The sequence below is a fragment of the Tamandua tetradactyla genome, chromosome 4 (genome assembly GCF_023851605.1).
Source record: "Tamandua tetradactyla isolate mTamTet1 chromosome 4, mTamTet1.pri, whole genome shotgun sequence".
NCBI classification, from domain to species: Eukaryota; Metazoa; Chordata; class Mammalia; order Pilosa; family Myrmecophagidae; genus Tamandua; species Tamandua tetradactyla.
This window is the reverse complement of record NC_135330.1, coordinates 2357811-2370994: the sequence shown is the minus strand read 5'-3', so window position 1 is coordinate 2370994 and position 13184 is coordinate 2357811. Positions and strand designations below refer to the sequence as shown.

Here is a 13184-nt window from a genome sequence, read left to right as displayed (position 1 = left end):
ATTCCTTTTGGCAACATTTGGTAGTTTCCTGAATACGAGTCCTTTACATCCGAGGTTAGACTTATTAATAGCTCTTTGACTCTTTTAGTTGCTTTGGTGAATATAATTTCTTTCTTGATCTCTTCTTCCAATTGTTTATTTCTTGTTTGACTAAACACTGCTGATTTAGGGATGTTACTCTTGTACCTTGCCACTTTTCTGAATTTATTTATTAGCTCTAAGAGTTTTACTGTGGATTTTCCAAGATTTTCTACATATAAGATCATGTCACCTGCAAATGGGGAAAGTTTTACTTTTTCCTTTCCAATCTGGATGTCTTTTATTTCTTTTTCTTGCCTAATTACTCTGGCAAGAACTTCCAGTACAATGTTGAATAACAGTGGTTGCAGTGGGCAGGCTTGTCTTGTTCATGATCTTAGAGGGAACCTTTCAGTATTTCACCTTTAAACAGAATGTTAGCTGTGGGATTTTCACATATGCTCTTTATGATGTTGACGAAGTTTCCTACTTTTCCTAGTGTTCTAAGTGGTTTTATAAAGAAACGGTACTTCACCGTGTCAATTAAGATAAGCATATATTTTTCCTTCATTCTGCTAATGTGGCGTTTAACATTAATTTATTTTCTTATGTTGAGCCAATCCTGCATAGAAGGGATAAATCCCACTTGATACTAATGTATATTTCTTTTAATATGCTATTGGATTTGGTTTGCTAATATTTTGTTGAGGATTTTTGCATCTATGTTCTTGAGAGATATTGACTTGTAGTTTTCTTTTCTGATGATATCTATACCTGGCTTTGGTGTGAGAGTGATTTAGGTCTTGTAGAATGAATTAGGAGTTGCTCCCTCCTCTTATTTTTGGAAGAGTTTGAGCATAATTGCTCAGAATGTTGGTAGACTTCACCTGTGAAGCTATCTGGTCCTGGGTTTTTCTTCTTTTGGAGGGTTTTGATTACTGATTCAATTTCTTTACTAGTAATTGCTTTGTTGAAGTCTTTTTTATTCTTCAACAATACTGTACTTCAGACAAGGTAAGTAGTTCCTCTTCTCTTCTTTCTCAATCAATGTTTTCCTTTAGTTCTTCGAGCATATTTAGAATCATTTTCTTTAAAGTCTTTTTTAGGGTGGGCCACAGTGGCTCAGCAAGCAGAGTTCTCACCTGCCATGATGGAGAACCAGGTTTAAAATCTTTGTTTAATATGTCCCCAGTCTGACCCTCCTCGTTGATGGTCACTGTTGCTTTAATTTTTTACTTTGCCTGCATCATCACTTACTGTTCCCTTGTGTGTTTTATAATTGTTGTTGCATCCCTGGCATTTTGAGATTTCTGTGTTATTGCCTGAGTTTAGACTCTGATGTGTCTGTTCCTTAAGCTTTTTTCTAGCTTTTGTTATGACAAAGCTTTCCTGGAATCAGGAACTAACAGCAACAACAATAAAAGGGGTAAAAGAAAACACCTTTTCCAGTCTTTGCAGATTGAGCTGTACAAGTATTCTCCTCCAGAACTTATCCATTCAAGGAGTTTAGGGAATAATCCCAGGTCAAAAGGCAGGGGTCTCCCTGATCCCTTCTGCTCCTGCCTCTCATCCTGATATTCCCCCATGTTTTCTTTTTAGCTTCATTCAGTGTTCTAACATAATCGTATTACAGTTATACAGTATTGTGCAGTCCATTTATGAATTTTTACAATCAGTCCTGTTGCACAATCTGTATCCCTTCAGCTCCAATTACCCACTATCTACCCTATTTCTATCTCCTGTTGGTCTCTGTTACCAACTGAAATTCTCCAAGTTCATTCACTAATGTCAGTTCATATCAGTGAGATCATACAGTATTTGTCCTTCTGTTTCTGGCTAATCTCACACAGCATAATGTCCTTATGGGTATTCCCCCATTTTTATGGATAAAATGTCCCCTTCTTCCCTAGGCAACAGTTTCCTTGCAGCCCCAGGCATTTTCTCTATATCCTACATCCATGAATCTCTTGTCCCCAGCAGCCGCTTTCCTTTCTCCCGCACTACTTGGTAGGATGGCTTTGTGAGTTCCTTCCACATTCAGGACATGTTTTTGGATGGTGAGTTCCACAGGTCATCCTAGAAATGTTGGGAGAGACATGTTCCCTTCTCCACAAGCTATCAGGGCCCCAGTATTCTCAGCCTGGCTTATCTGAGATGGAGTCTCTGCTCTGTGGGTGGGACCTCCATGAAGGAAGGAAGCCCAACGTCATGGCTACACTCTCCTAGAATTTAGGTGATTCATCATGGGGCTTGGGAATATGAGCTTCAGGTTGCAAGCTAGGGAGAGAGGGACTCCATCGTGCTGGCTACGTTATCTAAAGCTCAGCTTCAATTATGTGGAGGTGGGAGAGGAGGGAGAAGGGGCTGATGCAGTTCAAGCACCGTAGACTTGCTATTCTTACCGAGCTTTGGTAGATTGCTGTAAGTGTTCATATATTTGGTGTATGCTCAAAGGACAATTTCCAGAGACTTTAATGTTTAAAAGGTAATTTTCACCAGTTATAACTGTTTGGCTGAGGAACAGGTCTGTGTTCTCGTTCCATATGTACTCCCTTAAGCTTTTGGTTTAGTTTTTTTTTGTCAGGCTTAAAATGACTTTCTGCACACCAGTAGCTTATATATTATGAATTTGTTTTATAGTTCATGCATAAAATGGTTTTTTTATGAGGAGCTGAGGGTAGTCTAAGCTCTGTGCACAGAGCTTATTACATTCCTCTGAATCTCAGTTGTGGTTAGAAAGTCAATCCTCAAGATGGTAGTGCCTTGGGTAGGTATCAGAATGATTGGTGGTTAGGGCACAGTCCCACCCAGAAGCTAAGGCTCAGACTAAAAATTTCTTAGACCCTTTTACTTAGGAAAATGAGCAAGGCTGGATTCTAAAATAAGAAATACATTTGAGTAATGATATTGACTTCTTGAGCATTCCCTCAGAACTAAATATTTGGAATAATCAAAGTAAAAACATCACTGCAGTCAGGCAAAGTAGTTAAGAGGTTTGCAGTATGATATGGTCAATTCCCACCTCAGTGTAAGTGTCTGATTTGTGATGAACATGGCCGTCTGAAATTAATCAACTCAGGAGATAATATTTTGAAATCATTTTAAAACTGTGTGTAAAGTTCTTTGCAAAAGACTAATAAATAGTATGTACAATGCACTGTTCTATACACTGACAGGAGACAAAACATGTATGAGATCCATTCTCAGGTGTTTACAATTTCCCTGGAGAGATGACACATCAAAAATAACAATTCATGGTAATAAGCACTAAACACTCTGGGAAATTCTGTTGTCCAGGCACAGTGAGAGAGCTGATTACAGAGGACATGGAATTTAGATTGTCCTTGGTAGATAGACTATTCAAAGAAAAAAGAGGAACTGACACAAAAACATAAGAACAGATAAAAGAAGAAAGGAAGGAAACTATAGAAAGAGGAAGAGAGAGGAAGAAAGAGAGTGTGAGAGACCCTGTAGGAGAGTTAAACATGAAGTGATAGATGGGGCCAAGTATACAGAACTTTGCCAGGAAAAAGGGTTTACATTTATCCTAAATTAGCAAGGAATTCTGGAAGACTATTTAGAAGTCAGAACAATTATTCATGGAAAAATAAAGCACAATAAAATTGGATTATTATTGTTATTTGGATACTTCAGAAATATCCAAGTTACTCAGAGAAAAAGTGATTCAAGGGAAGCAGACAGGTGAGAGGTGGAGGGATTTCAGCTGATATTGGAAACTCAGAGACATCAAGCATGGCAAGTAGAGTAAGAGAGGACAGAAAATTCTCAGTTAGCAGGATGGGCTCTTGTCCCAGTTTAGAATGAGAGTCTAATCGTCCTGGGAGACACATTACTCAAGACACTATCTTTCTAACTTGGTAATTAAGCTGCAGTTACGTTCTCAACCTACAACTGGAATTTACCTACCTCTCATTTCTCCTGTGTTTAACTTACCATGCTGCCTTCTCTATTAATGTGACTGCCTTCTCCACAGAGTGAAATATTTGAACTACAAGGCGGGTGTCTTATTTTCCCTTGTATCCAATACATAGTCGGTAATAACAAATATCAGGATGTAGAATCATACTCATAGACATAACTGAACGAGGAAGACAGGTAGAGTGGCCAGAAGAGGACTACTGAAATTTCTGGGTCATGACCTGAAACTTCCTGGTTTTGTAAGATTAGCTGGAGGACAATAAAGCTCAGGGGTTTCAGGAAGGATAGTTCGGGGGGCCCAGTAAAACCAGATGCTAAATTTGTTTCCCTGAAGTTGCCAGTCCTGGTGGAATTCGCCCTAACGCATCCTTCATGTGATGACATTTTCATTGTACTGACAATGAATGGACCCAGAGATTTCTGTGGACAATTTACCATGAGGAGGAGTGGCCTGGGAGATATGTAGGAAAGGCTAGGGAATGTTAGTGCACCCAGCAAGAGCCCTCAGCACTTAGTAGGGACAGTGAAGTCTGGGCTGCTAGGTAACTCTCAGAGAAATGCATTTGTGTCTTGGAAGTGTGGGGTTATATGGCACAAGTCTCAAGTGGGGAAAAGGAGTAAACGGTACATTGAGGTAAGAGTGACTTAACCTCCTGTGAATGCTCAATGCATCAAAGCATTTCTGAGGAGCAGGTAAAGTTATTTCTGATGCCTGAGATGTAGAAGGAGGGGAAGGAGGAAGGAGAGAGAGGGGGCTATGGAAGAGGAGGGAGAAGAGGTATAATTCCCAAGTCCCCAGAAGTGAGGCAGTCTCTCTGGAGGGTGGTTTTCTAATGAGGAAGCTCCTTCACAGACATAACCAACTTCATACCATTTTCCCACCTCTGTATCACTCACGAGGATTTTTCTCTCCCTTTATCAAAACTACATCTCAGAGCCCACCTGCCTGTTGGAGCCTTCCCAGATGAAATGACGAGCCTCAACAATCCTGCCCTGCTTGGATTTGGGCATCTCAGCTGCTTTTCTTCTGACCTGGTCCTTAGCATGGTGGGTAGGGTCTGATCTCCTGCCCCCCCAACAAATCCTGCTCACTTTTGTCCTGTATGTGACATGAAGACCCTAGAGGACTTCTATAATCAGAGTGTTCCTTTTAATTGCTCATGCTTTTCAATTACTCAGCTGTTTCCTGAGTCCCTCCTGCGGGTCCAGCATTGGGACCACAGAGGCAGGTCCTCATCAAGGTGTGTTTCCTCAGCAGCTCTCTGCTCAGCTGTGCACCTTCGCAGCGTGCTGAGATTGAAGCGTCAGAAGTCCAGGGCTGTATTTAGATGTGCTGCAGCCAACCTATAAGAATATTGATATTCAGGAAACATAAAGAATCTTCATTCTGTGGAAGGCTTCTCCAGAAGGTTCCCTTGGTACTTAGGTGAGCAGCAATTCTTTTCATTTAACAGAGAACAGGGTTTACAAATGTTTTCTCTCTATTCTACAATGTAAGTTTAGATCTGCCCACAGATTTCTCTGTACTGTTTGTGAAAGGATGTTCAGAGATGCCTTAAGTGAGGATGAAGCAAACAAAAATGCAAGATCTGATCCACAAAGGGAGAATGAGCTGGATTTTATTTCCCTCCTATCTTTGTTTTCTCAAGACACAGTCTATTCCAATGGCAGGAAGATCATTTCATTCAAGAAACATCAATGGGCATCCTCTTGTGTCAGGCACAGTATCAGACTCTAGGAATGCAGAAGTGGTAAAGACAAGATCTCTGCCATCAAGGAACCATCTAATAGAGGAAACAGGACATGCATCTAGGTCAGCAGGACCCACAGCAACTGGCAAGTCTGAGAGAGGAATCTAAGATGTTCAGAGGGGGAGGAGCATGGACTTGGGTGGGGATTCAGGCAGGTCTCCATAGACTTCAATCCAAGATGGAACTCAAGGGTCTGGTCCCCATTCAACCCCCCAGGGATGTCACCTGACTTGGTCACTGTACTCACTCCCACCCAGCCCAATCTGAAGCTCCCTACTGTGGTCACTCACTCACCTAGGAATCTCTTTGACCCACATCCCAGCTGTGTGTAGCAATCCAGTCCTGAAAATTGTGACACACCTGGATAGATCACCTGCCATGGCAGCCCTCCAATGACATGCAGCCTGGAGGCTCCGATTGGACATGCTATAAAAAGCCCTCCCCCTTCCCGACCTACACGGCCTCCTGCTCCTCCTTGGATGACTTGTCCACACGTCTTCCTCTAGGGTAAGTTTGCTTCTGGGTGAAGAGACATGTGAATGTCCTTAACTCAGCTATGGCTGAGGCAGTCAAGATCTCTCCTCTTGTGTCTTCCCAGAGAGGTGATAAGCCAGGTAGAAGAGGTTTGGGATAGGGAAAAAGGAAGGGAGTCCCAGAAAAAGACCACAGATGATTTAACATGGGAGAAAAACATAGAAGCTAGAGACTAGAGAAGAGAAGACTCCTGTTGGGTCACAGGAGTTTCAGGACAGAATGAGGCAGAATAAGGGGAAACAGAGACTTTGTCCTTCTTGTTCTAAGGTCTGGAGTTCTGCTCCCTTATTCTTGACCATGATGGACACTGGCTTGGGAAAATAATCTGTCGGCTGAATTAGATGGCAGTTTATTTTTCTTTTTTAAGAGGAAAAGTAAATTTTTATCTTAGGTTTTGGTGAGCGGGTCCCTAAGAATTCCCACCAGAATCAACTTCCCAAATGTTTAGCCCTTTTAAATCCTTTTAAATTCTTTTTTCCTACTGGGATGGATTTCAACAGGTCATAAATGCTAGTGTCCAACTTATGGAGACGAGAAACAGACACCGCAGCAACTTTGGTCCCTGATCTGACAGCCTTCTCTTTTTCCTTTCAGTGTCGACCTGTTAACCCAGCAATGTCACAGCAGAAACAATATTGTGAGCCTACAAATGCCCCGAAATGCTCCCCTCCCAAAGGCCCAAAACCCTGCCTGCCCCCGTGCTCTGCTCCTTGTCATGCCCGCGCTTCAGGAAGCAGTTGTCTCGGTTCCCTGAAGCCGCGGGCTCAGAGCCTGGCCATCCCTAGGAAGGCTCACCGGAAGCCCCGCTGCCTCAGTGGCGGCGCCGTCTACCACTGCAAAGAGGAGGAGTGTTAAGGGGGCCGCTGGCCTGATGCAGAGGGGCACAGGCGCAGTCACCCCCTTTCAACTCAGGTCACATCCTCATTCTGTCAGAAGCCCAGGTCTTCTACCTCTCACGGAGGACAGAGCACCACCTCCTGGACACTGGAGAGGAGAGAACCTGGCTAAGCTGCACCTCTGCTTCTCTCTTCCGCCTACACCTTCAGCTCAGTAAACCTTTTCTGTTCAGAACCATGGCTCTGTGAGTCTTTGGCATCCCTGCTCAGATGGAACGAGTCCTCCTCAAGTGGATACCATGCCTTCTTTCCTCCTAAGACAGCTGACAATGTTTTGAAGAGACAGATGGTTTGGGATTGATGTCTTCGCTCTCAGCGTCCTCACAGCCGTCAGCCTATGTCATCACATGGGTCTAGCCCTGAAAGTCTCAGTGCCGTAAATACATGTTGAGCATCTGTTGTTCATTGAGTTCTGTGTTTTTCAGATCTAAGTAGGAGATTGGTCTCTGCTACAGAACAGTTTGCCGTCCAGTGGGAGAAGCGGCTTATGATCTAGATTGAATCACGTGGATTAATAAATATATTTTTATCTTAAGTTAACTGACTTATTGTTACTTCTCACTTTTCTCCAAAAACAGCTTTAAGAATAATAAAAGTTTCAAAAGTCAAGGGCAGAAGGGAGAGGCTCATTCTGATAGTGGGGATAAAAGGTGGTGGCCTTGGAAAGGTCGTTCGGAAAAGAAGACAGCATCCCACCTTGGGGGTGTGGGGGAGAGAAGAATTCCTGGGAAAGGTAACATTTAAACAGAACCTTTAAAGGTGAGTGTACTTTGGTATGTGGGGTGTGTGTGTTTGTGGTTGTGTTTGTGTGTGTGTGTGTGTGGAGTGAGTAAGAAGCATCTGCTAAGAGGAAGACACAGCATAAGCTAGTACATTGCAGATGTGGTATTTGCCAATGTCATGAATTTCAATTTGGCTGGGGTGCCAGGTCTGGGATGATAGATGTGGGACAGTTCATGATCTCAACTCCCTATGAAAGTTCAAATCAGCTGAGTTTACTGAGCTTAAGGCATAAAACTCAGGCTGCCTAGTGTTGGTATTTCTGGAGAAATTCTGAGTCTAAGCCCAGGGTCTACAGAATTTAAGTAAGAGGGACCTGACATAAGTTACAAGGATCTGCAGGGGGCTTGAGGCTGAACCTTGTTGCTTCTCAGTGTAAGTTCCACATAAAGAATTTTAGTTGATCTGTACTCACTGGGTGGGTGGGGCACCAAAAACATTTATTTTTCACCAAGTAATCAACTCAATAGATCATCTTTTCATGGCTCAGGGAAGAATATCAGCCTCTCCATCACCTCCAATGCACAGGATGCCTGTTTCCAGAGCTCAGCAATCCTCCCACAGGAGCTGATTTTGCTACTATTATAATATACCTATACATAGACATTGTTTTAATTTTCTAAGCTGCTGAAAGCAGATACCATAAAGCGGGCTGGCTTTTAGCAATGGGAGTTTATTAGCTTACAGTTTTGAGGCTGAACAACATGTCTGAATCAAGGAGTCATCAAGGCGACACTCTCTTCCTGAAGCCAGCTTCTTCTCTCTCAAGGCAAGGTGCGTGGCACCAGCTGCTGCCTGCTCCCTTCTTCCCGGGCTGCTTTCTATTTCCTGCCTCCATGACTTTCTCTTCTCCCTCCCCTCCTCCCTCCCTCTGTCTGTCTGTGCTCGTTCCATTTATGAAGGACCCTGGAAAAGGATGAAGACCCACCTTGGATGATGTGGGCTACTGCTTAACTGAAGCAGCCTCATAAAAGACGCTCTTTAAAGCATGTCCCTCCCTGGGGCAGGTTAGCCTCTTTAATGTGTGCTCTCTGTTTTTGATAAACTTCTCTTTTTAATAAAATTTACTACTTACTCCTAAAAAAAAAGCCCATTTACAATGATTCACCCCCACAGGAATGGATTAACCTTAGAAACATGTCTTTCTGGGGTACATAAAGCTTCAAACCATCATGGATTTATATCATCATTGTAATTTTATATGTGTACTTCACCCATAAAACAAATGGAGCAAGCATGTATGAAGATCCGCTAATGTAGCTAAGCTAAATGGAGATAATTAAGACCAATCTAAAATTTTATCACCTAAAAATAACCACTGCTAAAATTTTTATACATTTATTTCCAGACTTGAAGCAATCACAAAATGTGAACATTTCAAAATATTTTATAGCCTATTTTATCATTCAGTATAATTTTCAGGACTTTTCCATGTCAATGGATGTTGATCAACCCCGTGTGAGCACCAACATTTAATAGCTACTTCCGAAATATTGGGCCCTTACGTTGTTTCCATTTTCTTTTTCTTTTTCCTGTCTAGACAACAGTAAAATAAAGCTTATCATTGGTGATCCTTTTGGTAATTTTCTTGGGATAATATTTAGAATTGGAATTCTATAATTGTTTAAGATAATGAAAATTTTTTAGACTCTCCAGGAAGATTGCATTTCAGAGCAAGGAAAAGGCCTCCATTTGAGAAAGACGTTTGGGGGGTATTTAGAGATCAAGAGCAAATACCGCCTCAGCATGCAGTGGAGAAAGTCCACTTTGAGATGAAAAATAGTTCCTGAAAAACATAACAACCATCTATCAATGTTAGCATCATGAAATCTATCATTTTTTAAAAGTTTAATGTCTTTTCCTTTTGAGGGAAAAAGGATGTTTTATATTGTATGAAGCAGTGACATTTATTTTGCCATGTGATCGTTTGAACTTCCACTCTTAGCTGAAGATTCTCATATATCCTCAATTTTGGATTTCCAGTACGTTTCCAGAGGTTTCTGAAAAGAATCTCCTATGTTACTAGGAAAAAACGAAATATCAATGTTTAGTTGATTATGTAAAGCTCAACACAAAAGAACATCTTTTTTCTAGGTTTTATTTCTACTATTTATTGAAGAAAAATATTCAGCAAAACAAAAGAAAATTCTTTTTAAAGAAACAAATTTTCTTTGACAAGAATATTACTTAACTATTTTGGCCTATTAAAGTTTTCCTAGTCAGTATTTGGATTCTGTATGTTAATTGTTCAATATATGTATTATGATATAAGATGCCCTACTTACTCTGTATCAAACTGATTTCAAAAGGATACAATGAAATCAAAGTAATTTGATCATTAGTTTTCTTTGTAAAGTTGTGTGTTTGACATCTTCATATTTTCTAAAATATAGCTATAAGTCAAGAATGTCAATATTATAATCCACAATATTTTAGTGTGGATTCATTTTAATATTATACATTCATTATATCTTTGTTTTATAGTAATAAGTAATAAAAACACAGACTTCATATTTGTACAAAATGTCCTATATACAGATTTTCTTTAGGTTCATCATAATAGCAAAATTAGGTTAGTGGCACAATTATTTTTCTTTCTAAAAGGTATCTAACCTTATGTTTTAGGGAATGTTAAGTACCTATGTGCTTTTAACATCTCTGAAATAGAAAAAACAATTTGTTTTGCTAGAAACTTCATATATATTTGTTCTTTAATATGTTCTTTTATCTACTCTATAAAAAGTTTTTAAATGCTGGGTTGTAGAGACTACATAAAGAACATGCAACTTTTGTTTTTTTAAAAAAGCCCTTATCTGAGTTGCTAGGTGTTTCAAAAAGACAAGTCACCTACGGACTTTGAGAGATGTCCGGTGAAGGCTTCCTAAGTTCACTCTGGGGCCCCTTAACAAGCCTTGACTCTCGTCTTCTAGTGAGCAAGTGCCTGCAGGAGATGGGTGCTCAAGCCTAGCCGTCCCTCTCCAGCTGTCCATGGTCTCAGGGCACCCAGCTTTTCCCAGCCTCCAGTCACACGCCCATCCTCAGCTGGCCCATGGTCAACCGCTGTGGTACTGACCTGGTCCCCTGCCTAACTATAAACCATTTTCAACAGCTATTGGTTCACAGCATCTGACTACTGGGTATTATAAAGCTAATTATATGGTCTAACTAATAATAAAAAGCCACTGCATTTCTTAATTCACATAAAGATATCACAAATAAAATATTAAAATAAAATCACCCTAAGGTGATGGAAATTATGCAACGGTAATTTCCTCTGACTCAGTGGGGAAGTCAAGAAACACTGCCTAAACTTGATGGATGAAGACATAGTTTTAGTTATAGTACTTAAATGTACAGAAGTAGCCGATAATAGTACGAATACAACACTATGGCTAAAGGAGGTGGAGGAAGAGATGGGAAAATACGAGTGAGCATGACCCCTGCTCTCACACCGGGCAGGTGAATGAACACAGCTGAAAGGAGGGAAGCGAATAAATGCATGAGCACATTAGTTAGAGTGCAACTTAGTTTTTTCCAATTGCCACCTGTTGGATTGCCTATGTTTTAAGATTTTTCATATGAATGTATTACTTTTATTCCAAAAACAAATAAATTTACATCCTTCTTTTGCAAACATCTGTAAGGTTTAGCACAGCAAGTGCCAGTTTGTATACCTGTCAGATGAAACCCATTTTGAATCTTTGATAACTCTGTGACTTATGCAAATTTCTTTACATTTTTATGCTTCAGTTTCCCCATCTAAAAATAGTGTAAAATAATAATTTCTTCCTCAGGAGGATGGGATAATGTACTGTAAGTAACATATTTAGTGCATAATTAGCTCAATAACTGTTATTTGTTAGTAATATTGGGGTGCACTCTACTTCTAAATACGCTTTTTATTTCAAAATAGTTTCAGATGTACAGAAAAGTTGCAAAGATAGCACACACTCAAATTTTCCCTGTTACTAACATCTTATATTAAGAAATTAATGAACCAATACTCATACATTTTTGTGAACTAAAGCCCATGTTTTACTCAGATTTCCTTAGTTTTTACGTAACGTCCTTTTTCTTCTCCAGGATTCCGTGCAGAATATGACATTACATTTCATCGTCACGCCTCCTTGCGCTCCTGTAGACAGGGACACTTTCTCAGGCTTTAGTAGATTTGATGACCTTGACAATTTTGAAGACTGTTGGTCACATATCTTGTGGAATATCTCATAATTAGACTTTGAACAGAGGTAAAGCGTCATTCTCCTCACATGGCGTGGAGAGGACACGCCATCCCCACAGCATCTCTGCTGATGCTGACCTTGCTTTCCTGCTCGGATTTCTCCACCACAAAGGTCCACCCATCTCCCCTTCTCTACTCTGGACTTGGGAAGGACGTCACTGTGCCCAGCCAATCCTTAAGGACCGTGGAGCCATGCTCGACCTCCTTGAGTCGGCTATCGACATAAGCGATTGGGAATCCTTTGCAAGTTCTGTCTGTTCTCCAATCATTCATTTATATAATTGTGGACTCATTACTATTGGACATGCATTTATTTTAACCTTCGGTTTATAATCCAACGCTATGCTATTTATTTTGTTGCTCACATCGGCCCAGTTTTGACCATCGGGAGCTCTTTCATTTGGTCGCGGGTCCCTTTGTATAACCTTATCAATTTATTTAAATGGAGCACGTCCTTACTTTTTGTCACTGCAGGATGCTTCAGGCTCATTTTGTATATCCTCTGCCCAGACCTAGAATCAGTCATTTCTCCAGTGAACTCTGGTTCCTTTAATTGGGCAAGTGGTCTTAATAAAAAGCAAGTTCTAGGTGCTGGCTGTGTCCGTTGCTACTTGGGGCCATTGATACTAGCGGTGCTGACCTGGCACACTCAGCAGGCAGAGCCTCGGATCATATCCTTATACAACGATACGTGTGTACACGCGTATCTATAATCACTTTTATATTTATCCATGTGCTTCTATATTGAGCTAAACATGAGTTCATACTGATGTCCGAACTCTAAATCATTATCACGTGGTTTATTCTAGCCTCCTTCCTTTGCATACGTGCTGGTTTGAATTTGAGGTGGACCCCAGAAAAGCTATGTCCTTTAATCCTCATTCAATATTGCTGGGTGGGAGCATTTTGGTTGTTTCCATGGAGATGTGACCCACCCAAATGTGGGTGGTAACTTTCAATTAGGTGATTTCCATGGAGATGTGTCTCCACCCATTGAAGGTGGAGTTGCTCACTAGAATCCTTTTA

The 13184-nt window shown here is 40.8% G+C and overlaps 1 protein-coding gene across 2 annotated transcripts; it reads left to right on the top strand.

The window, feature by feature from the left end:
• The first annotated feature begins 6173 nt into the window (after positions 1–6173).
• LCE6A (late cornified envelope 6A) lies at positions 6174–7640 on the top strand. 2 transcript variants are annotated; one of them, XM_077155661.1, is made up of 2 exons: positions 6174–6215; positions 6837–7640. In XM_077155661.1, the coding sequence occupies exon 2, from the start codon at positions 6858–6860 to the stop codon at positions 7095–7097; it is 240 nt and encodes a 79-aa protein (XP_077011776.1). In that variant the 5' UTR covers positions 6174–6215; positions 6837–6857; the 3' UTR covers positions 7098–7640. The 2 variants fall into 2 exon arrangements, with proteins under 2 accessions (XP_077011776.1, XP_077011775.1); XM_077155660.1 differs by lacking the exon at positions 6174–6215 and adding an exon at positions 6235–6322.
• Positions 7641–13184: the final 5544 nt, after the last annotated feature.